At 32.1% G+C, this 12,836-nt stretch overlaps 1 protein-coding gene across 1 annotated transcript; it reads right to left on the bottom strand.

Moving 5' to 3' along the window:
* Positions 1-9,205: 9,205 nt before the first annotated feature.
* eIF3h (eukaryotic translation initiation factor 3 subunit h) lies at positions 9,206-12,281 on the bottom strand. Its single transcript, XM_068764931.1, has 5 exons — positions 12,152-12,281; positions 11,152-11,369; positions 10,378-10,537; positions 10,032-10,236; positions 9,206-9,610 (listed from the first exon to the last, which is right to left on the bottom strand). Exons 1-5 carry the CDS (start codon positions 12,227-12,229, stop codon positions 9,258-9,260), a joined length of 1,014 nt encoding a protein of 337 aa, XP_068621032.1. The 5' UTR covers positions 12,230-12,281; the 3' UTR covers positions 9,206-9,257.
* Positions 12,282-12,836: the final 555 nt, after the last annotated feature.

The following is a 12,836-nucleotide window of genomic DNA, read 5'->3' as shown; positions in this document are numbered from 1 at the left end:
ATCATAACGACAAATTTTACTTTTGTTCGATTATTTATCGCAATTACAAAGCTGTCGAATTGCGTCAATTATTGCCGTGCCAGTATCTCGGAAACATCAAGCCAAGATCTTCCTATAATTTACAAAACGTTTTTCTAGGAAAAATGAAAACTAACTATAAGGTCATACGCTCAAGAAATGAACAGGCAAAGCTTTGGCTCAACATATGTCTTTTCACGAATACAAGAGACACAAGAGACGGGTGGACGGGAAGACAAGATACAAGAAGATTCTCACATTTAAATACCTTGTGTACCGAGAAATTAAAAATGCGAGTGAAATCGAATTACTTTCGCTTGTTTTATCTGTAGGTCTCCTTAGTATGAGAAAGTGTTGAGTAAACGTTACTATATTTCAGGCAGTTTTGTGCTTTGAAGGAAGCCTACGCCTTATAGTGAGACTGAAAGATATTTTTTTTTCAGGTATAATTATAAACTCCGTCCATTTAACGAAGAATTATCTTAGTAATTTTTTTTTAATCAGCCTTTTAAAATTTAAATAATTGACATTGATGCCAAGCAATTAATTCAATTTTGTGTTACAATAGAGATCTTTTCATGCAATCTATAATATAGGAACTAAAGACTACTTTAGAGAATAAATAAGTGAAGAATTTATTATAATATACATGACATATTGATATATATGACTTTATAGTCTACGTGTATAAGATTTTTAATAATCTGTAGAAAAAAATGGTGATTTACTTAAAGTTAACACTAGAAATAAAGATTAACTTGTCATTCTTTTCTCTAGGCTCACAATACACGATCGTATAATATCTCTAAATTTTCATTAAACAAAATCTTATCAAAAACTATAAAAATTCTGTATTTTTACATGATAATAAAGCAAAGGAATGAATTGCTCTATTTCTGTATAAAATATATTTTAAGAGTGACCCCAAAGAGAACCCGTGTAAGTTTGTTGTCTGCTTTTTCAGATCAGGCGTGTTTAGAACTTCGTAGCCTCAAGTTGAAGTATGCCGATATAAAGGCATAATTTGATACTAGTTTCTATAAAATTAAGTCCCTCTGGCTTTTTATCATGACGTACAAGCCATCGTCATTATTTCTGCTCTAGGACGTTCACTGCATGACATAGGACTCCAACATAAATTTTTAAAACGATCAATTAAAAGCGGCCTGTATCTGGCGATTTTAAACCCTAAAAAGTTCCACATACAAACAACCAACACAGTCCAGAATTTTAAGTTCCAAGCAGGTGTCTGCTCTGTGCGCTATGCGGCTTGCCCACTGTCACCTTGCCAATACGCTTGCCCATATCGGTTATTTTCATTTGTTAACTAATCTTCTCGTTGCCGATTCGATCTCGTAGATAAGTACCGTGCATAAAGTACACGGAAGAGGTCATGATGATCCTACGAGGATAATAAATTGAATTGTAGGGGTTTCTTTTTTAGAATAAAACTCCACAAACAGTTATAATATATATTAACGGACATTGGGACGAAGGCGTAGTTATGTCACAAATAAAAACAAAGGTAAAGGCGCGCGAATGAGTTTGCTGGTACGGTGTGCCTTGTAGAACGCCGGACTGATGTCCGCGCGTGCCGATGCTTTTTCTTCTATTGCTTCTCCTTTTACTGCACCTTTCTGTGACCTTTCCGTTTATGTAAGTGTCTGTAATGTTGTCTGTATTTGTCCTCGTGTTACTGTTGAAGTATGTGTGTTTACGTGTAACAAATAAATTGTGTAAATATATATTGTATTAATTTTTTGACGCCGATGAGTGCACCATAGAATAAATGAATAAATTGTTATAAGGGTGTAGGTGGCGCTACAGTACAATCACTACATATACCTAGACACATTGTTCCAACGTAAACAGAAATAAAATGGTTCTTATATATTTATCCGAATCATGTCTTTTCTTAAGAAAAAAACCCTGTTTTCGGGAACCTCATTCTGCGAATTCCATCTGCCTTATGATACAAGAACTTTACATATTTGGGTAAAATAAGTTTTTAAATTTTTATATATTTTTTTCTATATTCGTTTTTTACATTATCTTTTATTCAATCGTTTTTTACATTATCTTTTATTCAATCATTTTTCCCCAACAGATCTTCTTTCTTGCACCTCCTTTCTTCATCCACACTTCTAGATCACAGTTTTAATATTAATTATCACAGATTATTTTTTATCACAGACTCTTTATATTTATTTATTTACATTATTTATTTTGCTGTTTGGCACAATGTTACTTGCTACCGAATGATATATTAACATAAATATAAAAAAACGTAGTCTTTAAAGTTTTTTTCCTACCAAAATCGCCAAAAATTCCATAAGAATTTTAATTGCGAAGAATGGGTTAGTCGCAAATAAGATGTCTTTATTTCGCGGGATGTCATTTACAATCAAGTAAATGATGGTATTCTCACTTAAATTAAAATAAATCGAAATTTAAACCATCTTTATTCAAGTAGGCATTTACATGTACTTTTGAATCGTGAAAGAGAAAGAAGGTTATCCTTCATAAACAAATGCAACGTTGTTAAGGCGTTATCAAATTGTTGCCAGCATCCTTCATATCGCTATCAGGGAAAAACAATGCGCTGACGGGCCGAGAGGTCGCGGCGTCCATAAATCCGTCAGAGGTCCGCGATAATGCGCCGTGGGTGTACATCAAGCAAGCAGAGTGCGTAATCACTTACTAACGTTGCCTTAATAATTTCTTGTCCCCGATTAACTTAGTGCTTCAAACTTACTATTAACGTACTATTCATTTTGAAAATTGCCTATTCATGCGAAACACAATATGTATCGTTATTAAAATATCTTCGATATTTAATACATAACTAAATATTAACATACTTTAATATTTTTATGTTAAAATTCTGTTTATCATAATGTACTTTTTTTTAAACATAATATCTCTTCTATATAAAAGAGGTTTCCACTTATATATTGACTCATCTCCCTTCCTCTGGAACGATTTCCAATGACATCATCCATCTTTTTGGGGAGACCGTCTCACGCTCTGCCTGTCGGCCTGTCGTCTCAACTCCAAAACGTTAAGGCATCAACGGCCATCAGTTCTGCGCACTACGTCGCCTGCCCATTGTCACTTCGACTTGCCAAACCCTTAGGCTATGTCGGTTGCTTACAGCTTTCCACCGCTTATGGGTTTTCTCATAGGATTCATTAAAGATACTGTGTATGTCTGTTAAGGAAAACAATTGAACTTACTATAATGCCTAAGAAAATAAACCCTGTAAGCTTATCAGTTTATAAATTAAAAAACGTTGCATGTGCGTTGATCTCAATTTTCTGCTCAAAGCTCATGTCAACTTTAATGAGAAGTAAAAAAGGAAAGGACTAGCCCGATTAAATTAATTCGATCAAAAAGCTCCGTGAAGGTCACCGATAAACGCTCGCCCATCAGCCCCGCAGCATCTGACTTTTAATTTAATTAAAAAATTCACAGAAAACGAGCTTCGGACGCGGCGCAATCTTCCAAATTGCGCACCTCCACAACGGCAGCCTAATTCCCTTAAATAATATTTTTCCAACCTTTATCGTATACTTTTAAATTAACCAAAGACAGGTAATCACCGTAATATAGTCGGATTTGATTAAATTTTGTCAAAATCAATACTTATAAATGATCAATTCAGTGTTACAAAATTCCTTTGATTAACTAAGGATCTCAAACCGCTACAAGTTTCGAGGACCTCCCCTTCTGTGTCTTCGTAAGGACCCACGAATAATTTTACCAAGCGTTATGCAAATTTTTCACCTAATTTCCGTAATTTAATTTTATTATTATTACAAAATTCCATTACATCGAATTTTCGACTCTGCTACTGATTCAAAATTATCATTTTAGTCGAACGGTTATCGAAAATTAGTATTATTAACACGATCACCATCGTATCAGACGAAAATTGCTGTAAATGAGTAAGAAAAGATATTTCGACAAAAACTTAAATTTAAAGTCAAAGTAAAAACTCTGTTGACTGTTTTGTTGGCAATTATAATAGCGGCGTCATAACTGTCAAAAATATAACAATTACTGTTTTCTACATATACCGCTTCGATGTTTGAGGATATGTAATGAAACGTAGGTCGCTCTACAAGACATGGACAGAGCGATGCTCGGGATTTTACTACGAAATAGAATCAGAAATATCGAGATCCGTAGACGAACGGAAACGACCGACATTGCCCAATGGACTGGTTGGAGTGGCTGTGCGCAGCCCACATAGCGCGCGGAACAAATAGCCGCAGGGGCTTTACAGTCCTGGATTGAAGACCACATAGGACGTCCTCGCACAAGTCCACCATGTGGGTTAACATTCTATGTCGATCTTCAAATCCTGTACAAGATCGCACTGTTTTGGAGATACTATATCATATACTGTTCTCTAAACTCTTGAAATTATAACATAAACTGACACAGAAATAATTAAGTCATTGAATTTAGGCCACGAGTACACCGAGTATCCGAGTACTAACAGAACTAATAAGTCTTAAGTGACCTGCAGAACGCAATTGGAATTTTAATTTGAAATAATCTTAATTGTTATCTTAATTAACTGAATGTACGAATGTTTTGGAAAGTAAACATTTCAGAACTGCATTTTAAGAATGTGAAATCTCATTTAATTAAAAAAAAACCTCTTTATCATCAGATTGTGTGTTACCGAGGCTAGTCTTCGGAGTAGGTCAAGAGCGTCTGCCAGAGATTCTAGCATTTCTTCCGTTGCCACAGCTGCTGCCCCCGCCGAGAATAACAAAACTACATGACAATTAAATCCTGGTCTTTACGTCAATCAAGAAAGGGATTTTTTTGATACTCGTCACGCTTTCTATGCGGGTTGGAGAGCGCATTTTTTTTATTTCAAACATACCCTGATGATGATGCTCTTGCCCTTCAAAATTTCCCCTAAAACTACAATGCTTCTGTCATTGAAAGAAAATCGATTGTGTAAAATTTGTATTACAAATCCTATGTATTATTCATATAGATGTCAAGAATCCTTGGCAACTATGTCGCAATATTTTGATTTAATATAGGCTATATCTGATAAAATGTATATGTATAAATTTATATTGTTAAACCTTATTAAAAGATGTGTTGTTGTGGACTTTATTCTTGCTTCTTTTCCCTAACATCTTGCGAAGCCGAGTCAAAAATAAAATAGATAAAAAAAATAAGTTAACGGTCTATAAAAGTTCTGTTAAAAGCTATGTTGAATAAAATGATTTTATCTTTTATACAAATCGTACATTTTAACTCTAAATCCACCAGAATTCAACTGCTTGGTTTTAACAGCCTTAATTATATTTGTACCTACTGTTATAAATATTCTATAATAACGTAGACTTACATCTGGTCCGCCATGTCCTCCGTTCTCGCTTCTAGCTCAACCGTATAATTTCAATATTTGTAGGCCTATCATCTCACTAATAGTGTAATTGCAATATTAATAGCCGAAGGCACTTAGTTTCAATTTGCTTATTTCTATTCACACCTAAGATACAGTATTATATGCACAGGTACAACCTATTACAGCAGTTCTGTTTATTAACACCGTTCATTATAATTTCTACGCGATTTAAAATAAAGGTGTTTGTTTACAATTATCGTCATCTTTTCAGCCGAAAAAAGTCCGCTGCTGGACATAGGTCACCTCCGCAGATTTCTAATAAGACCGTTCTGTGTTCTGCATGCCTATCCGTCGTTTCCACTCCAGAGTCTTAAGGCCCCAGTGGGAAACTGAAGACAACTTCTGCACGCTGTATGGCCAGCGAACTGTCACTACAACTTGCCAATTCGCTACGCTATATCGGTTACTTTCTTTCATCTACATGATCGCCTTATTTCTGATTTATTATATTAATATCTCATAATTTAAAAAATATTAGAAAAATGGCGATTTACTTAATAGTACTAGTTGAAATATAGATAAGCTCTTTATATGTTGCTCAAAGCAACTGCTGTTTGTATAAGAAGCCTTGGAACACCGATGTTATGTATCACGCTTAAAGAACTTGATAATTTCTTTTTTTCCGAAATCTGAAAAAATCTAATTTTCTAGAATGAATAACAATATATCAAAATTAACAAAAGCATTATCCGCTTTATTGGCCTTAAGATAATCCAATAAAATAATGATTACGCATTACATATCTTCACATAAAAAAAAAATTCCCGCCTAACAGACACGTCACATGCAGAAGCGCAGATGTTGCGGTTGATCCTTTATTATCTGTACCTGTAATAATCTACGCACTAAATTGACCACGCACAAGAAAACGATGTCGCCAACCTCTCATTTCCTGTCTGATGGCTTTATTAAATGAAATTTGTCACGTATTATAGAACATAAAAATATATTCTCGCACGCAATATATTTATCTACCTACCGCACACTGTTTTTTGGTTAATAATATGTTCTGTCCAATAGCAGTTACAGCGTGAAGGCCAACGTAAAACTAGTGAGCTCTCAGATCCTTTAAGTCCACATCAGGCTTATAGTGACCGGCATATGCCTTTGAAAAGGAACCTGGAATTTAAAAATATGGTTCAAAGGGGCACGAAAGCTATTGCTATTCTTAAATTATGAACAAATATGTCAATACCTATAAATGGTATATATAAGCAAAGCTTCCGCTCACTCTGGGTTAAGAGATATATGTATGTATGTATGTGTTATATTAGTGATGTTTGTTGTATTAGCACTTTGAAGGGGTTTTATACAAGTTTGGAGTTTTCAAATAGAAATGTAGATAAAGATTTATAACTTTTAATTACTTAGTTAAAATTTGTACAATAAATAAATATATTCACTTCATTTTAAGCAATAACGTTTAAATATTAATGTTGCCTTTTTCATAAAGTTATTACTAAAAAAATTATTCTTACGTTACTACATTTACAATAATTCGAATAAAAAAAAGTAATCATTATATAATAAAATAATAAAATTACGTTGATAAATAATTATCATTATCATTATATCATAAATAATTAATTACATAGACTTAAATTATCACATGAATCGCTATTGAATTATGAAGGGAACTTCATTAGGGCTGGGTTGCTAACAAAAGATTTTAAATAAGTATATGTGTATCACACATGGTCTTCTGTTATATTATTATCTGTTTAAATATAATAATATAAATATCACTAAGAGGAATCAAGTTAGTTGGATATATTTATTCTTCCTCGATACCTAAAATTTTCTTGCATTTGGATCCATGTGGTATTTTCATATAAATGAATGAATAGAAGTTAATTATAGATTTTAACGCCATCTAGCGACCACTTGTTTTAAATAACAATGTTATGATAATTTTTAGTCTAATATTCGCAAATGATTTTTTTAAAAAAAGCTAATTTTTATAAGAAACTTTCTCAAAACCTAAAAATTTGTAAACTATCGTATTAAGTAAAAGTTACTAAATTAAAGTAAGTTGTGTTACTTCTCTTATTTTGATTCAGTATTTTATAAATATTACGTTACTTTGAAAATAATTACAAACACAATTTCTCCCATAAAATATAGCAATTTTTCTCACATGACGTCTCTAATCATAAGAAAGGAAGTCGAACGTTTCTAACATTAATTTATTCGCGATCATCCGGACATTATACAGGTACGCATAATTTTGTACCGGGAAAGATTGCCCCCCAATTATCCGGGGGCGGCATCGCTGTAGCAGGATGAAGCAATTTGTAGCAATCAAGGGACAATCGCTCAAGTTATCGCTATTAGCCTTTGTCGGCGATTGCTCGGAACACGCTTTGCTACTTTAAAACAAGACCGAGGTCTATTACGGACTCATCAAGAAGAATTAACAAAATTAAGCCATTAAATAAACCTAGACAGCTGTTGCAAAACAAAATTAGTTTGTTGACAAAAACACAGACGGAATCTTATAATAAGAATTATTTCAGGAAAGAATTATAATAATACTAAATTAAAATACATAACTAATGAATGTATTTTTAACGATACAAAAAAAAACTTTGTACCACTTAAGATTCAAATTAAATTTGTTTTAACGTTTTGCCACGATACTTTTTGTATTTTATTATATTGTTAATAATTATGAGAACTATTGCTTACGTTTTTAATCAAATTTAAAGAAATTTAAAAGCTCACTGCATTGTGGTGCTACTTTTATATTAACATATTTCATGTAAGTGTATGTAAAAAAAATATTACAGTCATTTCAAAATCAGTCTTGTTCTGCAATTTTTTTCTTCAAATAATGTTTACTCTAACTAATATTGAGTGAATCTTTATTCGTTGGGTAACCTTATTGAATGGAAATTCTTTTATAATTAATAAGTTAGTCTAATGCGTCACATATTCAAAAATGTAAAAAGAAATGTATATCAAAATCCTATGAAACATTACCTGTACAATTGAATGATTTACACATTTCCTTTAAAGAAGATAGACACATCATTTAGCCAGATATCCATTATTATTACATGAATTTATCCAAGTTCAAACCTTTTAATATATTCATATAACTTAGAAGGCTTTAATGTTTTGATATAGATATTTAATTTACTAGTTTGTGTGATCTTATTGTAAAATGCATATTTTGCCTGTAAAAAAGTAACACTATTCTAAACTGGGGGGTAAGCTTATGAACGAAGTTTAACAACCCAAAAGACATGATAGGCATGATCTTCATGACAGATCTTAGGTTTCTAAGATTCTTAAAATCTGAAGCTGAAGCTCTTATGCAAACATGCAATGGTTATTACTATTGGGCAACATAAAGATGATTCGTTATAGATGTAAAAGCTTTAAAGGGATGAATATAGTAATAAAATTTGGTTTTAATTAAAGTATGGCACACTATTAAGAAATCAATAATTTCAGGTATAACAAAGAATGTAATAACAGCCAGTTTTTAAAATTCAGACGACACATTTAAGTTAATCTATCCCTGCAAACTTTGTACTGCCAGAAGTTATTGGCAAATCACATTCCAATAGAAAAAAAATTATCAATGTTCAGTGTCTAATGATGACTAACAAATGTGCTATATTCAAACCTTTAAAACTTCTACACCTATATACAATCTCATAGTATAATTATCCTAACTTTAAAGACAACTGCTTAAATTTGTATAATACAGTAAGGTTTTTTATTTGGAAATAAAGAAAATTTTTTAAGGTTCACATTATTTTTTTATTGGATTTAATTACAAAATACAAAGCTAGTTGTTCTGCTTTGCTTCCTTTGCGTTTTGCAGTGCTTGAGTCAGGTACAACTTGGCCAAGCTTTGTGAGCAGAACTGGCTTATATGCTGGCTGTAGGTGTTGATTTGACCAGCTACAATCATTGGATTCAGCCTTGGCGGTACTGGGTGGGGCTTGAAAAGTTTGTTAACATCTTCCTCAGGTAGTGGAGGTTCATCCTTAGCAGCACGGGCAGAGTTTTCTTGAGCCCTCTTAAGCAACCAGCGGTGTTTGTCTTGCTGTTGACGGACAACCAACTGTTGATAACGGTTGAACTTGATTGCTTCTTGGTTCAGTTCGTCAACACGCTCCATTAGGCTACGGAGTTGACCTGAAAGTTTAAATGACATTTGTAACATTTTATTGCAAAATTTACAAAAAACTTTTAGAAATATATATATTAAAGCTGGCTAGAAAAACATTTTAGAATTGTAGTCTTAACAAGTAGTAAAAAATGATTAGTTAATATTAAGTAATAGAATTTTAGACACACTTTTTCTTACAATATAAAAATAAAGTTATTTATAATTTTTGCATCCATTGATTTTTGGAAAATGTACTATACATTAAATGAAAATAAATAAGATATACATTCACTCCTATATATATAGAAAAAAAAACTTTTGTTGGCTAGGCTTAAAATAAGAAAAGAACCCTTACTCAGCTACTCACAGCTATACAGCCTTACCTTATACTTTAGAGCTAAGTAAAGGACCCAATTGGTTTTGTTTATCAATCTTAACAATACATACCCTCAAGTACTGATGCAGTTCCCAAATCCAAAAACTTGGAGCCCTCTTCTTCCGGAATCATTTCTGAGAGCTCAGACATCATAATATTGGTTAAAGGCGAGTTGCGAATAACAATCGGAACTTCAATGAAGAGGCTCTCATAACCAATCTTCAAGTTACGCAGGGCATCCGGTGTATAATCACCATCTTTATACATTGCGATAGCCTAGAATTGATTATTTATAATTATTTTAATATTTCCTTATTTACCAAATAAGACCAATTATTGTCCCTTTAGGGGGACCTAGAATAAAATCTTGTCAAAATTTAAAATAGCTTACTTAGAAAAAATTAAAGTATTACTAACTTGAGGGGTTAATCTGTATGCCTTCAGAGTTAAAAAGCCTCTGGCTGACTTCTTAGTGTCATAAATCACTACAACACTCTCTTCAATGGAAGTCTGATAATGATATTGCGACTCTAAAAGAGATTGGCTCAAAAAATTTCCAACATCTGCACTCTGATACCTGAAAAAGTTAACATCAATTTTTTAAACTAGTTTAATAGGTTTGCTTTATACTTCTCCCATATTGTAGCTTGTGCATAAGGAATTTTTATGACCACAAAACTGTAACAGACCTACAAAGGCAAACAGTAACAGACTTTAACCCTAAGCACACACTATAAATATAACATTCCAAGTTGGTACATTAGGTGCTTTTAAATGGAGATGTTTAAATGCATATTAAAATAAAGATTACTTTTATATTGATTACTTATGTATTAAGGAAAACTAACTTCTTTTGCCCACTTGTACAAGGATTTAAAGTTTTCATCATGGTATAGAACAAACCTTATAAAATAGTTATTTTGGTTAATATATCTATTTATAAAACTTAAAAGCCATCTCCATAATTTCTGAGCCAAATATGAAGATATGCATAAATATATATGCACATTAAAATTTTATATAATAACATTAATAATCTAGAAAACATAGACATATTTTTCATCCAGTCTTACCAAAAGATTATGTAGCCTCTTTTGGTACATAATAATCTAGAATAGGTATAATAATTTTTTTCCATCTAGTCTTACCAGGAGAATATATTGATTCTTTTGGTAAAATAAATTAACTTACCATCCTACATGAAAATGATCAACATTGACTCTGCGGAGTCTGCGCATCATGTCAAGTTGATATTCTTCCTCATCCATTGTATCATCATGTTTGGGGAAGGGGAAGCAGTTAGTAATCTCTAGTCTGTTCTCCACAACCAAACCCAGCAAAGCCCCCTGGGCAACCTCCATGTTACTGCAAGATTCCTCATGGCAATGCTTTACTATTTTCATTACCGCCTGTAATATTACAATAATTTGTTACTAAAAACTTATAAACTCTTCAAATAATAAATCATTTATGTAATTCTGTATTTATTCACTTCACCTACACATTGTGTCATGGTGGACTGAATATGTGTAAAATGAACCCAATAGTCAACCCAAAATATTATATCAATTAATAATTAAGACAGAAAAAATGATTAACTAAAACAATCTAACATTATTGTATTGTACAAACAAATCTTGAACTGTTATCAAACAAATTAAAAAAAATTGAATTTTTATGATTATTTGTCATATATTTAGTATACATATGCGGAATAAGCATTTTTAGGATATTAAGGTAAAACAAAATTGAATTATACGAGTAAATCGATATACGTTACTGTTCATTCTGAGCAGATGATATTAATGGAGCAACTTGTTTTTTTTTTGTGTTTTAAAAAGTAATATGAACCGATGACCTCATGTAATTGAAGTTTAGAGAGAGGAAGGAATCCAAAACGGTACATGACTCATTCAGCCAAATTCATTAGGGGACAGGTAAATAAAAGAGGTCGACAACATAACCTATCAACAAAAGAAATGAAGTTGGTAATTCTTCTTCTTTTAAATAATTAACTGTTTGAGACAAAAAGTTGTCGTTCAGGACTCGATAAATCTCCATATTTTCGAAACTTTTAACAAAAATTGGATGAGAAAAAGTCGAAAACAAGGAATAATCATGACGTGTCAATGGTGTAAGATATTTCTGAGAAATAATAGGTTTGAAAGTGAATAATGATTTTAATATTTACCAATCCATCGCATTGCACATAACTAATAGCAGCTTCATTTTCTGGGACGCGCCTGGAGGTTCCCCCACGGTTCGCCATTTTTTATTAGAGAAAGAGCGACGGTGATCATAAACTTAGCTGCATAAAATTGACAGGCTGACTATTTCATGCCATAGATTCGAGTTTTTAGTTAAAAAAGAAGAAACTAAGTTTCGTTCTGTGCATGGGTAATTTTCACATAAATCTGTTGTTATTAATGTACTTTTCGATAAACCAGATTTTCTTCATAATTCTAAGTAAAAAAAAAAGAATAGACGATCTCAAAGACGATGTTGATACTAGTATTTTTGGTAAAACAGCGATTTATTCAAATTGTAATTGTTTTTATTTCGTTTGCTTTGTCTATTATTTTAACTACAAGGGTCCGTAAATTAAGAAACTCAATTTCAATGAAGTAAAGGTAGTATTTCTTCTGACTTTCTTATACATTTAATCTATTAAAACAGTTATATGTTAAATTAATCCTTGTTATATCTTATATTGTATAAATCTAAGTTAAGTTTTGTAATTGTAAGATAATAAAATAATCTTTGATATTTCGGTGAAATTTTCAAAACGAAGTGTATTTTCAAATGTCATTGTCAAACTACTATCATTGCATCAATACTAATGAATGAAAGAACAGGACTTATAGAATGGGTCGTGT

This window comes from Battus philenor, unplaced genomic scaffold (assembly GCF_028537555.1).
Source record: "Battus philenor isolate CCGP_79_NKW_IND1 unplaced genomic scaffold, ilBatPhil1.0.hap1 SCAF_2, whole genome shotgun sequence".
Taxonomy (NCBI): Eukaryota; Metazoa; Arthropoda; class Insecta; order Lepidoptera; family Papilionidae; genus Battus; species Battus philenor.
This window is presented reverse-complemented; position numbering and strand designations above follow the sequence as displayed.

Excerpts from the sequence above, each read along its gene's own strand:
- eIF3h (XM_068764931.1), bottom strand. The coding sequence starts at position 12,229 with ATGGCGAACCGTGGGGGAACCTCCAGGCGCGTCCCAGAAAATGAAGCT. Across the intron at positions 11,370-12,151 it reads ATGTGCAATGCGATGGATTG|GCGGTAATGAAAATAGTAAA; the intron begins GTAAATATTAAA and ends GTAATATTACAG. Across the intron at positions 10,237-10,377 it reads CATACAGATTAACCCCTCAA|GCTATCGCAATGTATAAAGA; the intron begins GTTAGTAATACT and ends AATCAATTCTAG.